Source organism: Jatropha curcas, chromosome 6 (assembly GCF_041381405.1).
Source record: "Jatropha curcas cultivar XTBG-Jc1 chromosome 6, XTBG_Jcur_1.0, whole genome shotgun sequence".
Lineage (NCBI taxonomy): Eukaryota > Viridiplantae > Streptophyta > Magnoliopsida > Malpighiales > Euphorbiaceae > Jatropha > Jatropha curcas.
In genome coordinates this window covers 29,999,423-30,021,545 of record NC_143156.1, presented here as the reverse complement: position 1 = coordinate 30,021,545, position 22,123 = coordinate 29,999,423, and the positions used below count along the sequence as shown (strand labels likewise).

The 22,123-nt window shown below is 31.0% G+C and overlaps 3 protein-coding genes across 3 annotated transcripts; 2 read left to right on the top strand and 1 right to left on the bottom strand.

The window, feature by feature from the left end:
• The first annotated feature begins 1,221 nt into the window (after positions 1 to 1,221).
• On the top strand, positions 1,222 to 7,805 carry LOC105645644 (SNF2 domain-containing protein CLASSY 1). The gene is made up of 7 exons (XM_012231300.4): positions 1,222 to 1,486; positions 2,383 to 2,445; positions 2,886 to 3,118; positions 3,398 to 4,813; positions 5,017 to 5,154; positions 5,397 to 7,349; positions 7,444 to 7,805. Exons 2-6 carry the CDS (start codon positions 2,397 to 2,399, stop codon positions 7,314 to 7,316), a joined length of 3,756 nt encoding a protein of 1,251 aa, XP_012086690.1. The 5' UTR covers positions 1,222 to 1,486; positions 2,383 to 2,396; the 3' UTR covers positions 7,317 to 7,349; positions 7,444 to 7,805.
• A 5,863-nt stretch (positions 7,806 to 13,668) lies between these two features.
• On the top strand, positions 13,669 to 15,001 carry LOC105645655 (abscisic acid receptor PYL4). Its single transcript, XM_012231312.4, has one exon. The coding sequence runs from the start codon at positions 13,901 to 13,903 to the stop codon at positions 14,552 to 14,554; it is 654 nt and encodes a 217-aa protein (XP_012086702.1). The 5' UTR covers positions 13,669 to 13,900; the 3' UTR covers positions 14,555 to 15,001.
• A 2,723-nt stretch (positions 15,002 to 17,724) lies between these two features.
• Positions 17,725 to 22,083, bottom strand: TBL33 (TRICHOME BIREFRINGENCE-LIKE 33). The gene is made up of 6 exons (XM_012231324.4): positions 21,778 to 22,083; positions 21,427 to 21,646; positions 19,774 to 19,945; positions 19,135 to 19,334; positions 18,884 to 19,042; positions 17,725 to 18,095 (listed from the first exon to the last, which is right to left on the bottom strand). The coding sequence occupies exons 1-6, from the start codon at positions 21,953 to 21,955 to the stop codon at positions 17,756 to 17,758; spliced, it is 1,269 nt and encodes a 422-aa protein (XP_012086714.1). The 5' UTR covers positions 21,956 to 22,083; the 3' UTR covers positions 17,725 to 17,755.
• Between the last annotated feature and the right edge of the window lie 40 nt (positions 22,084 to 22,123).

The following is a 22,123-nucleotide window of genomic DNA, read 5'->3' as shown; positions in this document are numbered from 1 at the left end:
AAAGCATTAAATTGTGCACTAAAATATGAAAATCATTAAACCCATTTCTCACACAGTGTATTAAGGTGAAAAAATGCATTAAATAACTTAATTATGTAAATTCACAATTCAAGAAAGATACACAAGCCAATAATTAGCTAAGTAAATTTGCAAATTCAGAATTGAATGATTTGATTTTTCTTGTAACTGATTTGACCCATCAACAAAATGTCAGCCAGTTGTAATTCTATTCTTTTTTTTTTTACCCGCTGTAAATTATTACCGCTGCATCTATCCTTAAAAATAACTCATCTTGTGTTGATTGTAATTTGTAATCCCTTTATTTATGAAAATTTATATTTTTTTTCCTTAAAAAAGTTATTTAATTCATCTAATTTTTAATAAATTATTAAATAAATTGATTATATTATTTTTATTTTCAATAAAAAAAGAGATTTTGAGAAACGTAACAATTAACTTTCTGAAAGGGTAAAATGAAAAAAAAAAAAATCACCGATGCGACACTTATTTATAAATATGATATTTTTATAAATGCGACACTTATTTGTGGACGAATAACGTAAGATAAAAGGTAATTTAGTTAAATTAATAAACTTTTTATTATAATTTAGAGAAATTAATTATTTTCTTAATTCTTGTGTAAAATTTTAAAAAATTTATAGTTATAGATTGAGAGAATATAAATAAAAATATTCAATTGGTATAATTTTATAAATTAAAATATTTAATAGAAGAAAATAAAAATTGATTATGGGCAGTGAATTTATGGATTTGGTTCTTGAATATTGAACATGATTTATTATTAGGAACTTTTGCCCTATTTGGCAATTTCTTGGCCAGAACATGGGCCAAAAATGCCAGTCCTCTGTTTCCATCAGCACTATAGAAAAAAAAATTAATATAAGTTTTTTTTAAAAAATTCAAAGCATAAAAGTCAAAATAGACAGTGACAAGAAATAACAATATTTTTCATTTGAAAATTTGAAAAAGATGCTGAAATGTTTTTTCTTTTTAACTAAAAAGCCTTAAAAACCTGCTTAACCTACTCAAACAGATGATCAACCTTTCATCTCAAAAAAATAAAAAAATAAAAAAATAAATAAAAAATTAAAATTTTACTTCCAAAATTGCCCTTGCCTTCTCCATTTATTTACACATCTTGCCCTGTTACTGTGTTGGACATAGACTAGACTGCTACTTAAACAGACTGGCTGACCAAACCAAATACTGGTCTATGAATTAAGTCTTAGCTCATGCAACTGCACGCACCCCAAGATTCTCAGACCACTTATAGAATTGCCCGCTACTCTGTCTCTGTCTCACACTCTCTTTTTGAGTGAGAACTCATTTTCCCAGGTTCACTGCATTTCTTTCTTTAATGGAGTCACTTTGCCTCTCTTGATGGTAATCTTGCCGGAATTTGGCTATTTCTGATCAAAGTCACCTGAATTTAGTTTTCTTTCAAATACCCAGAAATTCTTTTCAGGTATACTTTGCTCTGATGCTGTGTTCTTCTTCTTTATTTCTTTATTTTTTATTTTTTGCAGATTTTTTTTTCCTTTTATGCCATGCATTTTGTTAGGCTTTACAAGACAGGTTGTGTGTGGTTTCCTTTCTGATATAAAGAAATAGCAGTTTGATTCTTTTAACTTCAGTTTTAATAGATTTTTATTTTGTTGTTTGGGTTTGATCAGTGTTGGCTTTTGTGGTGGCTAAATGTTTTTTGCCATTTGAAGTGAGGTTGTTTTATTTTATTTTTTTGCAAATCCAATGTGGTTTGGTTTGCATGTGAAAATCTAATGCCTTAACAGTCATTCATGATAAGGACTCTCTCACTCTTTGCCAATAATTTCATTTCTCATTTGGGTAAAAAAGGTAGGAATTATTACTACAGAGCTACAGTTTCAAGCCAAAAAGAGAGGTTTCTAAACACTTTTTGCTAATCATGGCCTATGTTTTGCACTGAAAATTAATTTTTTCCCCCTTTCTTAAGGATCTATAAAGGATGATCATGGTTAGCCTTATCATCAATATTAAAAATGACAACTATAGTTCTTTTTCCCCCTTATTTTCTGATTGGCCGCCAAGAAAATTAAGGGATAAAAAGTGTGTAGACATCATATCATTAAGCTGTATTTTCTTTTCGTATGTAATAATGGTTTGGAATATATCTTCTGGGATTTTGTAGTCATTCTTGAAAATAAAAAAGAAAAGCTACATTCTTTTATTCTTGTCTCACCATTTACAGAATCTATGAATTTTTCTTAAAAAAAATATATAATCTTTGGATTATCCCTTTTCTTATAAAATTGACATGTCCCCAATTGGGTAGTCATCCAGTAATGAGTGACTTATATTTGTTATATATGGCTGAATTTGCAGTTTTCTGAACAACAATGAAGAGAAAGCGCTTACATGAATCCAAGCATCCATTGAACCCGCACCGTAAGCATCTCTTCTTCTCTACTTCTTTTTGTGGTTTTTCTTGTTATCTGTTATTTATTTTTTTAATCTATTTTCTCTTCTAATTATTGTTTTGAAGTGAAACCCCATTATATTTTCATAAGCTTTTGTTATTTCCAACTGATGGATAGTGGTACTTGGCATAAAATTCACTTTGATCCGCATGTAAGTCTTGTTGTGCTTGAACACAACTTATGGAATTCATTTATACCAAACAAGGATTTAGAATGATTTATTGCTATGTTACTTAAGTTGTAGGAAACTGAATTGAAGCTACTTCTAATTTTTTGATTGTGTAAGGTAAATGATTTCATTTTCACATGACTCTAGAATGTCTTAATTATTTCATGCATAACTCTATATGATTGTGTTGTCATTGAAAATGTTCTGAGTATTGCCATGCTAATACTCTTATCTCACAGCTTTTGAGGCCTTACATGGCGGCTCATGGCAGAGTGTGGATCGTATAGAGATTAGAAATGGATCTATGACCATTCATTTTGCAAATATTAATCATGTGATTGAGGAGAAGGGACCAATCTCGAACATCCGCGTAAAGTCAAGGCAAGCAACGACATCTGATTGTACCTGCGTTCTGAGGCCTGGCATTGATGTTTGTGTTCTTTCATCAACTGAAAATGCTGAAAATTCAGAGGTAATAGCATTCAGAACTTGCAAATTTACCTTATCCACAAAAATTTTGATACTCTTGTCTTTTACCAAAAAGCCAAGCAATGTTGTTCATTGAAAATACTGCAACAGTTACTCCCATGGATTCAATTTTATGGAATCCAGCATAACTAAACAAAATTTTATCATTTATGAATGAATTCTACACTTTCAAATTCATTTAAACCAAAGAAAGAGTTACTTTCCATGTGAAGTTGTAACTTGCATATTTAAGGTTGATTTCTAGATTCCTTTTATTGTATAGGTGTGGTCTGATGCTAGAATAAATTCTATAGAGAGGAAGCCTCATGAATCTCAATGCGAATGCCAGTTTTTTGTCAAGCGCTATGTTAACCAAGGTCCTCTTGGATCAGAGAAAGGAACTCTTAGCAAAGATATTGAAAAAGTAGGAATAGACCAAATTTGCATACTTCAAAGGGTTGACAAAATTCCTTGTGAAGGTCAGTTCTACCGTTGGGATTTCTCAGAAGACTGTTCTTGTGTACAAAGAACTAAATTGTTTATAGGAAAGTTTTGCTCTGACCTTGCATGGCTAATTGTGGCGTCTGTTCTGAAACAACTATCATTTGATGTGAGATCAGTTCAAAATAAAATTGTGTATCAAATTTTGGATTGTGATGATGGATGCTCAATAAAACCTAATCGTTTGAATTCTGTAAATTTCAAAGTTGACAATAATATTTTAACACCAGTTGTGCATCAATTCACTCCTGATAATATTGATGCTAGTGAGGCTGGTCCTGCTTCTGATGTGCATAAGGTTGATAAAGATGAACTATCTCCAGTTTATAATGTTAACAACTTGCGGCGGTCTAAACGTCGAAATGTCCAACCCGACCGCTTCCTTGGCTGTGATGTTCGTCCGGAGGAAGATGTTGGTTGGGTTCGAACCATGCCTTATAAGCCAGACAAATGGAAGGAAGATGAAATGTCCTTACCGCTGTCATTACTGTTTGGCCCAATTACAAATTCTTCCACAGAGCAAACTGAGGGAGAAATGGGAGTACTATCTTCTGGATTAGAACCTATTGAAAACCTCCCTCTTTCCAAGTTCAAGACTAAACCAAGAAAGGTAAAATCCGTTGTGGTTAACCAAAAAGAAAATGAAAATGAACTGGCAATTGTTCCTGTGCCCACTGAGAGTGATCTGGTAGCCTTTGAAGAGGCCAATTCCAATGAGAAGACTCCTGCATATCACTCACGAGAGACCAGTGATATCTCATTTGGTTATTATGGTACAAAAAGTTCTCCAGCTATTCGAAAGAAAAATTCTTCTGAATTTGATGATATAGTATTTGAGAGTAAATGGAAAGGAAGAGCACCTATTAGAAATGTTCAAACTGGGAGGCACCGTCCTTTGCATTCAAAGAGGGATGATCATGGTGAGCCACTGACATATAAGAGGACAACTTTAAGTGCAGGTGCATATAATAAGCTCATAAAATCTTATATGAAGAACATTGATTCAACAATGATGTCAAATGAGGAGCCACATATCGTTGACCAGTGGGAACAATTTAAAGCGAAAACTTGCACAGGCCAAAGTGAGAAAATGGAACCACCAGCAACTGAGGATGATGGAGAAACCTCTGAAACTGAAATGTTGTGGAGAGAAATGGAACTATCTTTGGCATCGGCTTACCTTCTTGAAGAAAATGAGGTAATATTTGTTAAAATTTTATCTGCCTTTGATTCTTTTTTATCTCAGGTATATTATTCATGGATTGCTTCTCTCTTGTCCCCTGCCTCCCTCTCCTTTACCCTTCCTAACTTTACATTTGTGCATATATTTATGTAGGTACATCCATATGTATGGTACTTTTCTTCTTTATCTCTAATTCAGCTTGGTATAAGGATTCTCAGGTTCGAGTTTCCAATGAGACTATGCAAAACTCAACTGAGAATTGCCGGCACGCATTCAAAATGGATGAAGAAATTGGGATTTTATGCTGCATATGTGGCTTTGTTAGCACTGAAGTAAAATATGTTACGGCACCATTTGTAAGTTAAACCATGAATTCAAATACTTCTACTGTACTTAATAACTTTCTCACTTTTTAGTGGCGAGATTCGAACTTTATTTGCAATGATCGATAATTTACAAAGAAACTTGTAGAATGTTCTTTATAACTGTAATTTTTCACAAAACTTTGCTTTGCTGTAGTGTTAGTCATTTGCACTGGTCTTTGCCCATGGTCTCCTACTAGTGACCTTCAACCATTTTTTTCTTTTCATTTTTGTAGATGGAATATGTAGGCTGGACTGCAGAAAATAGGCCATGGAATGTAGAAGATTCTGATGGTAAGCCAGGTGAAGAAGATGGCTTAAATTTTTTTAGAAATTATGTTTCAAGTGAAGAGATGTCTTTATCAGAAGAAAATGATAACGTGTGGGCCTTAATACCTGAGCTGAGAAAGAAACTGCACTTGCATCAGAAAAAAGCTTTTGAGTTCTTGTGGAAAAATGTTGCTGGCTCTCTAACTCCAGCTAATATGGAGAAATCATCCAAGAAGATAGGTGGCTGTGTTGTCTCTCATACTCCTGGAGCTGGAAAAACTTTTCTCATTATTGCTTTTCTTGTTAGCTACCTGAAGTTGTTTCCTGGAAAACGGCCTTTGGTCCTTGCCCCAAAAACAACACTCTATACCTGGTACAAGGAATTTATCAAGTGGCAAATTCCTATCCCGGTTCATCTAATCCATGGTCGAAGGACATATAGAGTCTTCAGGCAGAAGACAGTGGCAATTCGAGGAGCTCCAAAACCCAGCCATGATGTTATGCATGTTTTGGATTGCTTGGAGAAAATTCAGAAATGGCATGCACAACCAAGTGTCCTTGTCATGGGTTATACCTCATTTCTGACATTAATGAGAGAAGATTCAAAGTTTGCTCACAGAAAATATATGGCTAAAGTGTTGCGTGAAAGTCCAGGACTTCTAATACTTGATGAAGGGCATAACCCCAGAAGTACTAAATCAAGGTTAAGGAAGGTTTTGATGAAAGTGGAAACTGATCTCAGAATCTTGCTTTCAGGTACTTTGTTTCAGAATAATTTTTGTGAATATTTCAACACTTTGTGTCTGGCTAGGCCAAAGTTCATCAGAGAGGTTTTGAGGGCATTAGACCCAAAGTTCAAGAGAAAAAAGAAATTGGCGGAAAAAGCTCGCCATTTGTTAGAATCACGAGCAAGAAAATTCTTTTTAGATAATATTGCAAGGAAAATTGATTCAGATATAGCAGAAGAAAGAATGCAAGGTCTAAATGAGCTGAGAAAAATCACAAGTGGTTTTATTGATGTCTATGAAGGTGGACCTTCTGATAACCTTCCAGGTTTACAGATTTATACCATATTGATGAATTCAACAGATATACAACATGAGATGTTGGTGAAACTCCACAAGATTATGGCTACATACAATGGGTATCCTCTAGAACTAGAGCTTTTGATCACGCTTGCCGCAATACATCCTTGGCTGGTTAAAACGTCTAATTGTGTTAACAAGTTTTTTACTTGGGAGGAACTAGTGGAGCTTGAGAAGCTGAAATATGATTTCAAGAAAGGTTCCAAAGTGATGTTTGTCTTGAATCTCGTGTATCGGATAGTCAGGAAGGAGAAAGTTCTGATCTTCTGCCATAACATTGCCCCTATTAATTTATTTGTTGAATTGTTTGAGAATGTCTTTAGGTGGCAGAAGGGTAGAGAAATTATGGTCCTTACCGGGGATCTCGAGCTATTCGAACGAGGAAGAGTGATGGATAAATTCGAGGAACCTGGTGGCCCATCAAGGGTACTTCTTGCATCGATTACAGCTTGTGCTGAAGGCATTAGTTTGACAGCAGCTTCGCGGGTAATTATGCTGGACTCAGAGTGGAATCCTTCCAAAACAAAGCAGGCTATTGCAAGAGCCTTCCGACCTGGTCAACAAAAGGTGGTGTATGTATATCAGCTACTAGCAACTGGTACACTTGAAGAAGATAAGTATAGAAGAACAACATGGAAGGAGTGGGTATCTAGCATGATATTCAGTGAGGCATTTGTGGAGGACCCTTCACGCTGGCAAGCAGAAAAGATTGAAGATGATGTCTTACGAGAGATGGTGGAGGAGGACCGAGTTAAGTCGTTCCATATGATAATGAAAAATGAGAAAGCTTCAACTGGATGATCAAAGGCGAGCCTTGCTATAATAATGTAAAATGTAAGGAACTGTACTATGTCATTGCAATTTTCTTTCAGTCTTATCATTAGTTTTTAGTTTATTCTCATGTTGTATTTCCTTTTTTCTTTTGCAGGAGTTAAAAAGCTGCTTAGGCTTGCTGGATACTGGAAGCCTTGAATAATTGCAGAAATGTAGCTAAAATATCATAAGAATGTGCTGAATGAAGCCAAACCTTTGGAGTAAGCTCTCTGTCCAGCTCTTCAGTTTTCTTAACAATTTTCATTCTCAGCATCTAAATATCTTAAATATAGGTGAATCAACTGCTTGTTTTTCCTTATTTCTGAATGCTCTTTATTTATATATTATTCATTGTCATTTACTTTAAGAAAAACTTATCAAAAAGTCTTATTTATTGGAAAGAACAAAGTAAATGACATTTTGGCTTGAGATGCTGAATATTTTGATTTCCAATTCATTCTCAGGTGTGTTATAAAACTGTATATTTCCTGATAGAATATAGGATCTTTCTGGAATAATGTTCAGAAAGTTCTGGAATGGATTTGTGCTGCCATGAGAATGTAGGATCTCTCTTTTCTTTTCTCTCCATTTTGAAATGGTTGCTATTATTTCTTTTTCTGCTTTTATGTGAAGCTTATTTATTTTATTTTGAAAGGGTTACTAGAATTAATTGCTTTTTGTGCTGGCTGTTTATCCCGCATAATGCGGCACATTAATCTCAGTACAACGCAGCTCCTTGCTAGAAATTTCAAAGTTGGGCATAGATTATTACCAATATAATGATGCCATGTCAGGCAGAATAGCTGAGTTGCTACAATTAATATTTCCTTATAGATTGGTAGATTTTTATTTTTTATTTTTGTAAAAGGCTTATGAGCCTCTTTCTCTTTTTCTATCAAAAGACAATATTTATTAAACATCAATATTCATGTTTTTGTATTTTCCAAATGCTCTTGAAGTTTACAGATACAAACACAAGTTGTGTACTCTTTATATGCTTTTAGAGAATCAATTTGAAGTCTATGCCTTAACAAAAATAAACATCGATTAACTTTTATATAAATTACTGGATGGACTTTCTTCTCGAGTCTAATATATTAAGGAAATCAGAATTAGTCTCTCTCTCTGAGGAGACAGTATATTTAGAACTTTTAGTTTCATTTGTAAGATGTCTCAGGTTCGATCACTAGAAATGGAAATTTTTGAGATAGGGAGTTACGAGTTCTGCTTTTTCTTTTGGGAGGGATAGATTGATTTTCTTTTACATGATTACATTCAAATTGCCTCAAGCACCTATACTATGTGTGCTGTACTAGAACCAAAAAACTTTGGCTTTCAGTACCAATAAGATGACATGAAGCCATTGGAATAATAGTGGAGTATTTGTCTCATATTACACGAGGTTAGCGATTTAAACCCTTACATCCTTTTCTCCTTCCCTTTTATAGTTTTCCCATATATACCGGTAAACAATAAATTGACTTGAAAATCTGCAGCAGATAGCAAATCTAACCTATGTTCCGCAGCTGCTAGTAGCTAAGTTTGGTGATATCATTACCGTTATGCGGGATTTTTTTTTCATGTAAGAAAGGTATTTTCTTTAACAAGGAGAATCCAAAATGGTTAGTATTATTTTAGTTATACATTTGTGAATGTTCTAAGATCTAAAGACAGAGAAGGGGAAAAATCAAATGTAAATAGGCATAGAGAGGACAAATGTGTGCGCATCAATAGGATTAGGAGTTATAAATCCATTTCCCTGCATAACTTTTGACAATTTTTTTCTTTACATATTCAAAAAGGCTTCTACCACTACTAACCTATAAACGAAGTTTAGCAGTGGTTGTTAGGTACCCAAAACTATGGGCTAATGCTTGAAAACTAGAATATCTCCATCAAGTTGTAAAAACTAAAAACTTGTTACTGTGGGACCTTCAGAGATGCCCTCCACCTTGTACTGTATATATGTGTGTTTGTGTGTATTATATATATATATATATATTTTGGGATAAAGCTCACACTTTGATAGGAAGATTTCTACTCTTAGAACCTTCTAAATGAAACTAACCAACCATATCAAGTTGGCAAAACTCAAATAAAGATTGCCACTTGAATGAGAATACATAAAATAAGAACATATATATATATATATATATATATATATTTATCTACCAGATTCATTATCTTAACTAGGTATTTAGGACCAAATATCCATCTCTACTGGTCAACTTGGCCGTTATTTTATATATATAGTTATATGTTATTTTGAAAAGTGTTGATTCTTTATAATAGCTAACTTTTATTTAATCTCTTTTACTGGTTTATATATATATATATATATATATATATAGGTTGAATTCTTTATTTTGTTCATTCCGTGTGGATAAATGTTTCTGCTGCTACATACAATGAATGGTATTCTCGGCATTTATTAACTTTTATTTGATCTCTTTTACTGGTTTATATATATATATATATAGGTTGAATTCTTTATTTTGTTCATTTCGTGTGGATAAATGTTTCTGCTGCTACATACAATGAATGGTATTCTCGGCATTTATTATATATTCATGGAAATTTTTTTTTTTTCCAAATGGAATTTGTATATAAAGTAGTAGTTGAATTGTTATTTTCATTTCCCTTTTGCATCATATAGAGAAGGTTAATGCAGCTAGATTTTTGGCCTTTAGAGGAAAAAGCACATATTTAAACCTCTAGTTGGCTAGTTGCTTATGGAAATTGCTTTTTATGCTTAAATACTAAGTGCAGATACTTCTGCGCTAAGTCTTGAATAGATTGAGTTTTGACTTTAGTGGAGACATTATTATCATTAGGATGTTGTATCTGTATTCATATAAGTTTTAAGTACTGTGAGAGCTAGCATCGCACTTCATCCCACTGTATAGCATTACATATCGCTCGAAATATGATTATCAAGCACTTAGTCTATATAAAAACTCAATAAACATATTATAACGAATTTAACTTTCCATGTTGCTGCTTAGCTAACTCCATCTGTCGGTAATTGATAATTGAAGCTCAAAGGGTCATTCAAAACACGAAGTATCCCAAATTTGTCAGTTCTGGAGAGAGTTAATATACACTACCTCTCCGGTGGAGGAGATTTACCGTTGCGTTAAACTTACCCTTTTCATTCGGAACTTAATACAAAAACGGGGTAATATATATAGTAGAGGAATAATGCCAAGTCAATGATTCAGAAAAAAAAAAAAAAAAAAAAAAAAGAAAGAAAGAAATAAAGAAAGAAAGAAAGAGGAAAGGGAAGGAGCAATTAGATGATTTAGAACCCCACAAGAAAGCTTGAATGGACACAGCATATTTATATATGCTTGTGAAATAACTGTTCTTGCTTTAAGATCAAAATATATTGCTTTGATTAGAAGCTATAAAGCTTACCAAATTGTGAGGAAAGTGCATTTGGGATCTCTCTTTAGTTAATATCTTCTTGTTTAGAGCAAAGAGTCTTGTTCTTTTCCTCTTCTTTCTTTAGTTTTCTATTGGTTCTTTCTTTGGTTTTCTATTGGTTCTTTCTTTGGTTTTCTATTGGCTGTCATATGATATTAAATAGTTAGTGTTAACTAGCAAAAGATCAAGTTGATGGAATTTAGAAATGGAAGGAAAAGGAACACAGGTTAAAATTAGGGTTAGAAAATAAAATGAAATATGGTCATGTCAAAATAATAATTAAACCCAACTTGAGAAAAGAAAGATTATTACCAAAACTTTTATATGGGAAAAAAAAAATTGAAGAACACCAAGTTGATGATAGATGAAATTATTGTTATGCCTTTTGAAGAGGTTAAAGAAAATATAAAAGTTTGCTGACTCATATCTATATTCATATTTATATTTTATTTTCTTCTAATGGAATTTATATTTTCTTTTAAAAAAACTCAGGATAAATATAATGAGATAATCAATAAATAGAATATATATTTTATATAATCAACAAATTTCTACAAATTTGAAATTGATAAATAACTATTTAATCAACAAATTATTACTTTTTGATAGGGAAGAAGTAATTATTCTACTTTTGAATTGAAAATTCTCGAACTATGTGATAACATATCAATATCAGTCATGAAATTACAAATCCTTTCATATTATCAAGACATCTTAGTGGTTGCCAAATCGTTTTATTGTCAAATCATTTGATTTCGTCTAAAAAGAGGGCTTGAAATTGAATTCTACTCCATATTTTGTCATATTATATATGTAAAATCACTCGTGTAAAATAAGTAACATGATTATTATCACGTTTAATTTAAATATCATCAATTGGGTTTTTCTTTTTCGAAGCAAAATTTTATTTTTCGAAGGATTTTATGTAATATTCCATCCACAAAGTGTTACATTTGTAATTTTAAGATATAATTTTATTTTTCATTTTTACTATTTATAAATGGCAAATATTAATCGCTATAATTTTCAAAAAAATTTTCTTTTTATTATAAATCAAAATAATAATAATTTGTTATAAACTAGACAAATAATGACTTTCTTAAAGGATGACAAATATTTTGCTTTTGAAGTCTAATAACTTTCAGGCTACTTCAATTGAATTTTAACATTGGTAAGTAAATTGCTTATTCAACGAAGGTGAAGAATTTTTTGTCATGGATGACGACCATGGTATATATATATTATATATATATATATATATATATATATGCAACTAGTTGTACAATTTAGTAATAAATATTAATTTCTTTTGTCAAGTGGTTTAAGAATTTATTTTCATTTTCTTAAAGCATCCTATGAGTTTTCCCATGATGAAAAACCCTATACTCTTCTCGAAAAAAAAAAAAAAAAGAAAAAGAAAACCTATACAATTTGATGTTTATTAATGAAAAATAAAAGAAAGCATATACATAGAAAATATATATCATGTTAATTATTTATCAAATAAAAAAATTACATTATTCGCTATCATGTTAATTATTTATCAAATAAAAAAATTACATTATTCGCGTGGAGCGGTTGAAATATTACGTTTAAATTTAACGGATCATATTTATAATAATTTAAATTGTAAGAAAGTACTTATAGTTACTTTAAAATATTTATTTATAGAGAGATGGGTAAAAAACTCAGAAACAGAATTAATATTTTCATATTTGAAAAAGAAACCGAAATATATAAATATTTATTAGATGTGTAGAATTTCTTGGCCTTGTTTTGTAATCCCAATTTTTTTGTAATAACAATGGGGATTTTGCTATATATAATTTATTTTTTTTGTCAAATAAATTAAATTATATTTCGAAACAAAAAGATACATTTTGTGATGCACAACATGGCTATTCTAAGCCAGAGAATAAAAATATAAAAATAAAATTTAATGGGTAAATGAATATATTTTGCCACCTCGTTTGATGCAAAAGAAGCAAATCGATTAAAAATACCCTCTTGCTGTTTGGGTTACAACTTCCAAGAGATCTTGATTCCTATCTATACATTGTACACAAACATTAAATAAATGATATCTTATGCATAAAGAGTGGTTCAGAGTAAAACACGTACGTTTAAATTTTGTGAAAAAACTTAATATATTCAAAAAATTTAAATTATAAACTGCGTCAAGTGAAAAAATAATTATCTCCGTAAGATTAGAGAGTTTGAGTCGTTCAAAAATCTACGGAAACTAATAACCAAATTTACGAAGATTGATTTATTTAGACCGAGTTTATAGCCTTTATTTATAGATTCAACCGGTAAAAATAAAAAATTTTTATTGAAATGAAAGTACATTTCACCATGCATTGAAAAAAAAAAAAGGATGAAATATGAATAATTTTTAAAAAGTTCATATTTTTATTAATTTAATCCATAAATGTGGTTATGAATTCATTCAGTTTAGGCAAATATAATCGGATATGTGAAACGAGAGTAGCTTTAATATCCAAAATGATGTGAAAATACGAGAAAGACTTATTTACATTCGGTGTATGACTCTACTTATACACCAAATTAATTATAAATAGTATTTTGATTTAAATAATGATATTTCTGACCATACACCGAGAGTAAATGACAAAATATAAATATCTTTAAATTTATTCTTTGATTGGGTTTATCAATGAATCTCGTATACCCGAGTGTGTAGACAAGAAATTTGGGCGAGATACATTTTGGAATATATTTGAAAGTTGGCAAATATTAAAAATAAAAATGGCATTTTTGTAGTTTTGAATTGAAAAATGGGACAATCTACCAAAACCAAGTCCAAACAAGTTGCAACTTGAGTATCCACTTGCTTAACTATGGCGTAAGATGCATGATAAGATCACCCACAAAAATATTTCTCTCCCACTTTCTATCTCTTAAATCTGTAAGAAAACATCAAACCAATCCAAGTGGACATAAAGCAAACTAAACAAATATATTAAATCTCTCAATTAATTTCTTTTCTTCTTTATCTCTCTTATCTGTCTCTTTACATATATATATACCTTCCTCCCATGTCTTGCGCATGAATTAATCTTTAACCCTAAAATCTCTTTTCAAGAAACCAACCCAAACCTTACCAACAAACTATTCAAGAAAATATGCCTGCTGCCTCGCTACAACTCCAAAGAACCGCCACCGCCACCACCGCCACCACCACCGCCTCAGCAACTGCCTTCTCTTGCCACAAACAGTGTCAAACCATTCGGGTCCCTCTTTCTTTCGATAATATCACTATTTCTGTGCCGGACTACATTCTTTTCTACCATACCCGTACGGTCGGCCCAAACCAGTGCTGCTCCGTCATCGTCAAGACAATAAATGCACCCGTCTCCACCGTCTGGTCGGTGGTTCGCCGTTTCGATAACCCTCAAGCTTATAAACACTTCGTCAAGAGTTGTCACTTGATCAACGGAGATGGTGATGTAGGCACTCTCCGAGAAGTACGAGTGGTGTCCGGACTTCCAGCCGAGTCAAGCACAGAGAGACTGGAGATTCTTGACGATGAACGCCATGTGTTCAGCTTTAGAGTGATCGGAGGCCACCACCGGTTAAATAATTACCAGTCAGTAACAACCCTCCACGCTTCACCGAACGGAAACGGTACGGTCGTTATTGAGTCATACGTAGTTGATATACCGACAGGAAATACAAAGGAAGATACATGTGTTTTTGTTGGTACAATTGTTAGGTGCAATTTGGAATCATTGGCTCAGACAGCTGAAAATATGGTGAAAAATAGCAAGATTATATAAATATTTATAATCTTGATTATTGATTTTTAAATGGGTTTTTAAAATCAAAATTTTTTGTTTTCAATTTCGGCTTTGATTTGGATCATCTTGATTATCAATGCCTAAATTGGAAATTCTTCGATCCAAAAATAGTTGTACTTGAAGGTGTTTTATAATATTTTGATATTATGATAACTTTGTTTTCCTTCAAGATACACTACATTAGTACACAACTCTATTTTGAATCTTTAATCCTATATATGTTTTATGTTTCTTGATCTTCATTTCTTTTACTGTTTAGGTTTTTATGTTGTTTTTTTCTTCTTGTTTAATTTTGTACGATGGAGAGGATGTCAGTTAATGTGTCTGTAAGTATTGTGTCTAGATTTACTCTTCTCTTCCTTCTTGTATGTATTTCCTTCTGTTGAGACTTAAAGATTATTAATTATATATTTATTTTTGTCATAATTTGTTTGTGATTGAGAATTAATTTTATTGATTCAGCTATATTTTTCATTAATTTTTTTTTTTATTTTGTGCATTTTGTGAATGCAAATGCAATTTCTTTGCATTACTTTGTGCTGTATAATCTAATTAACATATGGGGAAATCATTTTCTTTAATCGGAATCTAAACTACCCATCACCGTAAAAATTAAGATAATGAAATGTTGATTTTTAATCTTTTGATTCATTCAAAAGACGACATTACTGCTTTGAATTTGTATTAATTCACATTTAATCATACAATTTTCTTGATCACATGATTAATTAACTATGCAAGATTGAAAAAGATCGGACTGAATGCATATTTTGTACGACTAAAGTTCTTGTTGGTGGACCTTTTAAGTGGATAATTTGAAAATTCTGTTATGTTTCTATATACCTAGCTAGCTGTCTCATGGCAGTCGGCATCAATATTTTAATAACAAGATTTTATTTTCTCGGAAACATCTTATAATATACGCCAAATATACATAGCAGAGACTAAAATAAAGAAATTTAATCAAGAAAGAGATCAGAAAATTTCAAGAACAAACCTTATATTAATTAAGAAAACCCCCAACTGGGTTATCAAAGAATTTTCTGGGTTAGCAAATTTTGGACTGACAGTTTGAAATAGTGTATTAAAAATATGATGATGGAGGAATCAAAAGCTGATGGGCAACTTGACTTTAATAAATTCAACTTGTATCAGAAACATAGGCAAGTTGTTGTTTTTATTTCTTTTTGCTTCCTTTTATATTCTATAAATATTTATTTATTCATGTGCTATAAATGTTGTTTGCTGGAGGGCTGGATATGCAAGTTGGTGTGCAAGTGGGCAAGAAGGCTCTTTTTATTTTTTATTTTTTATTTTTTATTTTATTATAATTAAGAAACAAGAAACAAATCAAACCACTCATTTTGTTTTTGTCTTGTGATTTCAATCCCTAAAATTAAGGTTTGATCGACCTTTTCTAATAATTATATCTCCAGAGCCGGCTGGTAATTTTTATTTATACCAAATTTAAATCTTTTGAGCAAAAAGTGTATATTAAAAATTAAAAACTTTTATCTTCTTGTATCACGAGATAAATGATTAAGTATAGTGATATTGAAATTTTGTTTTTGCTATTCTTATCTTAAATTCCATTGGAACAATGTTGGAAATATTTCATGTACATATAAGTCTAGGTCGTTGAGGAAATGAAAGGTAAATGAAAGGACCAAAGGGTGCATCGTTTTGTGCTTTGAAATTATAAAATTACTGTTGACGAGTTGAATAAATTAGAGCTTATTCAGTATTTAATTAGCGAAATTAAATTTTATCTCTAAATGAATTTTATTCGCAAGAACGAATTTAAAATTTAGAATCGTCATTGTTTGACAAATTATTAGAAAACCCCAATTGAAATTTTTTTCTTATTATATAAATGCATATTCTTAATTATTATATATCCTCTTTCCTTTGAAATTTATGTCATTAGTACGAACCAATGGGATTAACCTGCAAATTATGATGTTAAACGTGCCATTATTATTAATTAATTACTTATTTATAGCTTATCCTTAAGTGCATATAATCTTAAACGCGCTTCCTCTATTTGAAAATAAGTGTCTTTTTTTTAGGATTAAAAAAATACAATGAAAAATCTAAATTTTACAAAAAATTAGTTTGTAAAATGTTTTAAATTAAGGGAGTGAGTGACAATTATATTATGAGTAGAATATTAAATAAATAATGGTAAAATAGAGAAGAAAAAATTAAAATTTTTGGGACCCCAATTTGCTACTGCTCAATAGGATTACAAAAGTTGTTTGCTTGGCTGTGGCTTTAAACAAAAGAAAGGGAAAAACCCAAAAAAAAGAAAAGGAAAGAGAAAGTTATAAATTTATAAAATAAAAATATTCTTAATTTAATTTATAGGTTCAAATTAATTTAATTTAAGTCTATTTTTCTTCCAAAAGAGGCATATATTTCTTTTCATTGTCCCACAATGAAGACTTCTAAGACATAGTGTATGCTTTGTTATGATAGATGCCATCTTTTTCTTTAGTCTTCTTTCTCAATAACACAAAAGAATAAGAATTAAATATATTTTCTTGATTAAATGAGCCGTTGGTTTTTAGTGTGCAAAACCAAAACCAAACTTGAAAAAGAAAAAAAAAAAAAAAAAGAAAGTTGAAAGTGATGAAACCATTGTTTGATTATTTGAATTTTTTCGGTTCGATTTTGTGGTTCGATTTAAATGGTTAATATTTTTCATTCACCCTAATGTTTAGTACTACCATTTTGACCAGCTTGGCAGCTTTTTCCACATCTAAATAAGGAGTTATAGATCAAATGGAAAAATTGTCTCTTCTTGATCTTCAACTTCTATTAAGCAATGATCTAAATAAGATAAATTGAAGTATGCAGGCAGTAGCAGGCCCAATTCCAAAAACAGGTCTGATTACCAAATACAGAAATGGGCCTTATTAAAGCCCAAGAAAGCAAGAAATGTAATTTTCTCTTTTCATTTTACAAGCAAAATTAATTCAATTTTTTTTGAGCTATAATTTTTTTTTTTCCTTTTCAACATTTGCTACATAATTTTCACAATAAAATCAATAATACCCAGAAAAATCAATAATACCCATTTTTTTTTTAAAAAAAATGGGTATTATTGATTTTATTGTGAATAAAAAAAGATCTCTGTGATTCACCACTTATGAATTTTGAGAAATATATTATTATTTACTAAGGATAAAACAATTTGGCAAATAAAAGCTCATTCCAAGTATCTTGTAAACCAGGCAAACACCAATGCACACAATCTGCGTAGCTAACAGGATTAGCTAATTGCTCAGGAGTTAATGGACTCCATTGCTTCTTGTAAATTGATGTGTGTGCATCTTTTCTATAACTTGAGAGTTGAGTTATGTTTAGAAATGTAATTGGAAATTTTGATTTTCCGAACACTTCTCCGATCACTTCCATTATACTTTTCCGGCAATCTGAACCCCAATAGCTTGAATTGGTTATTAATGTTGTTTCATTGTAACAATTGAGACCTGGTTCCCCTCCCCAATCTATACTCCTGTAAGAACATTAAATATTAATTAGTGTCTAGAAAATATTAATTGAAAAATGAGTAATAATATTATGGTTTCTCTATAAGTAATTCTTATCAAGAAAAACTTTTTTTTTTTTTAGAACCACGAGGTGTAGATCATAAAAGTTTATAACTCTCTCAGCAAGTATGTTGTACGAAGATTAAGTTTGTATTCTCGATTTTACAAAGATTGAAGCCGCTTATCGCCTCAACCAACACCTTATTAATAAAAAAACATTTTTCTTTTCATTCTTGAATGACTTCAACAACACCTCAATAATAGACAACTATAATTTATAATGCATGAAAACTTTTGGCCATGTGTGTTTTTGCATTTCAAAAACATTTTAGCATTTTAGACTCCATTTGTAATCTAGGTCAGCCATACATCATTGGAGGGTTTTAGCATAATATCCAACCACAAAGCCTCAGCTTGCCATATACATTAAAGTCTAGCACACTTAGCCAATGTAAAACTTCCTATGGAGAGATACGCACTGTAGGCCTTTGGCCGTATAATGTCCATAGAACTCCTTCTCTATGGAGGCACCATCTCCTTTTAATAGAGTATGATGCCCGCAACCTAACTCACTTAAATTCCATTTTTCTTATATAAAATACCATTTTTTCGTGTAAAATTATATTTTAAGTATTGCTTTTCATATCATTTCCGTGTTTCGATATTTTCCGTGCTACACAAACTATAACTATTTGCCATTGTATATCACATAACTAATAAAAAGAAACACGAACAGAGAGTACTCTAAACTTACTTTCCATGAGAAGGTGACATGCTGGTAAAGAAAACCCTGGTTTTTCTAGGGTTCATATTCTTTCTCACCCATCTCATCATGCTTTTCATTGCCATTCTATAAGCATCCTCAGTTGGTATCTCTACAATATCTTTAGCTTCATCATCGAAGGATCCTCGTCTGCAAAAGAAACATATAATTAGAACTTTGTCCAGAAAAGAAAAGAAACAAAAAGAAAAAAGGAAATGGGGAGAGAGAGAGTTGAAAGTTACAAGATCTTCATCTTGAGACCAGTCATCCACCATAAATAGGTATTGAAAACTAAAATATCAACTCCTTTCCAATTCTTGCCATGTTTGTTGATTGATCCTTTTCTTACAATCCTATCAGATATTCTATGAACAACTGCATTGTCTGAATTTGATTCAAGAAGAAATGGTGCCCAATAGAACTCAATTGTCGCATTGTACTCCTGAACACACACAAAAAAAGGAAATTAATGTCTTAATTAGTATCAAGAAACAAGCTACTAGTTTAAATTACACTATTTTACCCTTTTAATTTGGATCCGTTAAACAAAATTATCCTTTCCTCTATCGTTTCAGATTTAAGTTGTTAGTACCAGTGAAATTATAGGACTAACCTTATATAAACATGAACTAAAAGGGAAAAATTATATTTTTGTCCCTACACTTTAATATAATTAACTACTTTGTCCTTTTATGTTAAAAATTACATTATTTTATCCTTATAGTCTAGATCCATTAACGATTTAAATCTTAAAAAATGGATGAAGGGTAATTTCATTTAAGACAAATTACAATGATCAAATAATGTAATTTTTAAAATATAAAGATAAAGTAATTAATTATCTTAAAATACAGGGATAACATCATAAATATTTATGTTACCTTAGCAGTGAAGATTGTTAGTGAATCGAAAGTTTCCATGGATTTTGCATCTTCAGGGATGAGTCTATGAAGGAGACAGACCATTGAAACATATTGGCCACGGTTCAAAGAATCTCCAACAAACATCATTCTTTTTCCTCGTAGAGTCTCAAGCATTAATGTCGCATTGAAACTGTATATATATACGTACAATTTTTAACAATAATACTTTGTCATATATATATATATATATATAGAAATTAACAACATTAATTTAATTAACTTCAAATATCAAAATTAGTCAAAGAAACATATATTTTCCTCGTCAAAAGTAAAACTAAGCAATTTAAGAAAAATAATTTCTGAAATGGAAAATATAATTGGCTCTGACGCAATTTTGACTGTAACAAGACAAAATGTCTAAGATGCCCTCATCAATAATTGCTTTTTAATTTTCATACTTAAAAATAATTAGTTAGTTGACATGACAACAAATATGATGATGATAAGGGTTTTGAAGTAATTAAAATAATCATTGATCCCACCACCAACTACTAACCTAAACTAAAATATATTTATGGCAATAACCAATTCAGATTCAGCATTAGACATATTTTTGGATATTCAAAAATTTTTGAGATCTAAAATCAAAATAATTATATATATATATGACAACCAATAATGTATAATTAATAAATAATGATATAATTAAATCATAATTAGGGTTAGATCACATGCCATTTAGCATATAGACAACGAGTATTAGGTTGCTTTCCAATTTTCTTTTTCTTTAACTCATCTTCTTAATTAAAATTTAAATGTGTAATAGTATAATTTATGAAGCTTAATGAGTTGGAACTGAGTCGCAACTCACCCACAATTTTTGACTCAGTATTAGGAGAAATCTAAACCAGAATTTGACACGTGCACCGCCATCAAGCGGTTATCTCGCCGGCATTGGGTGGAGAAACCATGCTAACTGGCCACCCAAAAAGTCTTCAAGACGACAAGTCAACAATAACAAACGACGGAGATATCTAAGCCCAATCAATTAATGTATATTTTTATATATAAATGTTATAGCACGATTATATATCAAATGCATAATAAATTTAAAATTTTTATGCCGTTCTAGCATTTAATTAATTTAATATATTTATTGATCAATTTGTTCACCTTAATTTTTTTTTTTAATTTAAGGTACACGGTATTTATATTTGAAAGCCGTTTTAACCGTACTTGAGATAAAAATTATTTATTTAGGCTAAGTCCATCACTCCACTTATAGACCAAATAAATAAAATTAAGGATTGTTTAAAAAATATTCCATCTTTTTTTTTTTTCTAAATAGATGATCAGAAATACTCTCGTTTGTGTCAAAATATATAATTTTTTATCTATAGACCCAATTTAAGTAAGTTTTTCCTGTTTCGGATAATTTTTTTTAAAAAAAATTTTAATAAAAATACGTGAATATTTTGCATGTATGAAAATTTTGGATTACCAATAGAACACCTATTTTTTTTTTTTTTTTTTTTTATGAAAAGAAGAACTAATTATTTGTTGCTAGAATGCATTTCCATTCAAATAATTAATCCATCATTAGTTGACTAAAAACATTACAAATAAGGAAAACAATTAAATGCATTTAGAATTTAGAAGCAAAAGACAAACCTTGGAAGATCACAGCCATGGGGTTGCCATCTCCAAGATTGATAATCCTTATCAGGTCTACCATGTTCTTGACAAGTCAACTGTGGCTGAATATAAGGACATTCCGATTCTTCATAAAGCGGCCGAGTCGACTCTTCATCTCTAACCCATCTTCCACTAAACAAGTCACACCCTTCTGGTGTCTTCCCTATAGCAAAAGGTAGCTTCTCCCATTTCTTCTCTAACCCACCAAAATAAAGAAAATTTAATCATATATAACACATTCTCTTTTCTTAAAAAGAAAAATTATATTCAAGATTATTCTCGTATCGAAAACAGCTGCGGAGATACTCGTGGCAGAGTTACACTCACCGGTTCTTGTCAAGAATTGATCGGATTCGGGTTCGAGTTGGCTAAGAAGGCACATGAAGTCTTCTCCATATAGAATAGCAACAAAGGCAATGAAAGCTAATAGAGTACAAAGATATGGAGAGAAACGAGCTTTTCTTATGAGAATTGAAGAAGAAGAGCTAGAAAGAGGTGATTTCATTATTATTTTTATTTTTTAGTTAAAGAAAAAAAAAAATGGACATTTGGGTTTTTGGAGAGGAGAGATTTGTTGTACATATGTTTATATGATTGTAATGTTTAAAATGTTTGATTGAAGTTGTTTTGTGTGTTTGGTTTGAGTAAATATAGGAGATGTGTAGGTTGAAAT

Excerpts from the sequence above, each read along its gene's own strand:
- LOC105645644 (XM_012231300.4), top strand. The coding sequence starts at position 2,397 with ATGAAGAGAAAGCGCTTACATGAATCCAAGCATCCATTGAACCCGCAC. Across the intron at positions 3,119-3,397 it reads AAAATGCTGAAAATTCAGAG|GTGTGGTCTGATGCTAGAAT; the intron begins GTAATAGCATTC and ends TTTATTGTATAG. Across the intron at positions 4,814-5,016 it reads ACCTTCTTGAAGAAAATGAG|GTTCGAGTTTCCAATGAGAC; the intron begins GTAATATTTGTT and ends AAGGATTCTCAG.
- LOC105645655 (XM_012231312.4), top strand. The coding sequence starts at position 13,901 with ATGCCTGCTGCCTCGCTACAACTCCAAAGAACCGCCACCGCCACCACC.
- TBL33 (XM_012231324.4), bottom strand. The coding sequence starts at position 21,955 with ATGAAATCACCTCTTTCTAGCTCTTCTTCTTCAATTCTCATAAGAAAA. Across the intron at positions 19,946-21,426 it reads CATGGCTGTGATCTTCCAAG|TTTCAATGCGACATTAATGC; the intron begins GTTTGTCTTTTG and ends ATATATATACAG. Across the intron at positions 18,096-18,883 it reads ATGTCACCTTCTCATGGAAA|GAGTATAGATTGGGGAGGGG; the intron begins GTAAGTTTAGAG and ends ATGTTCTTACAG.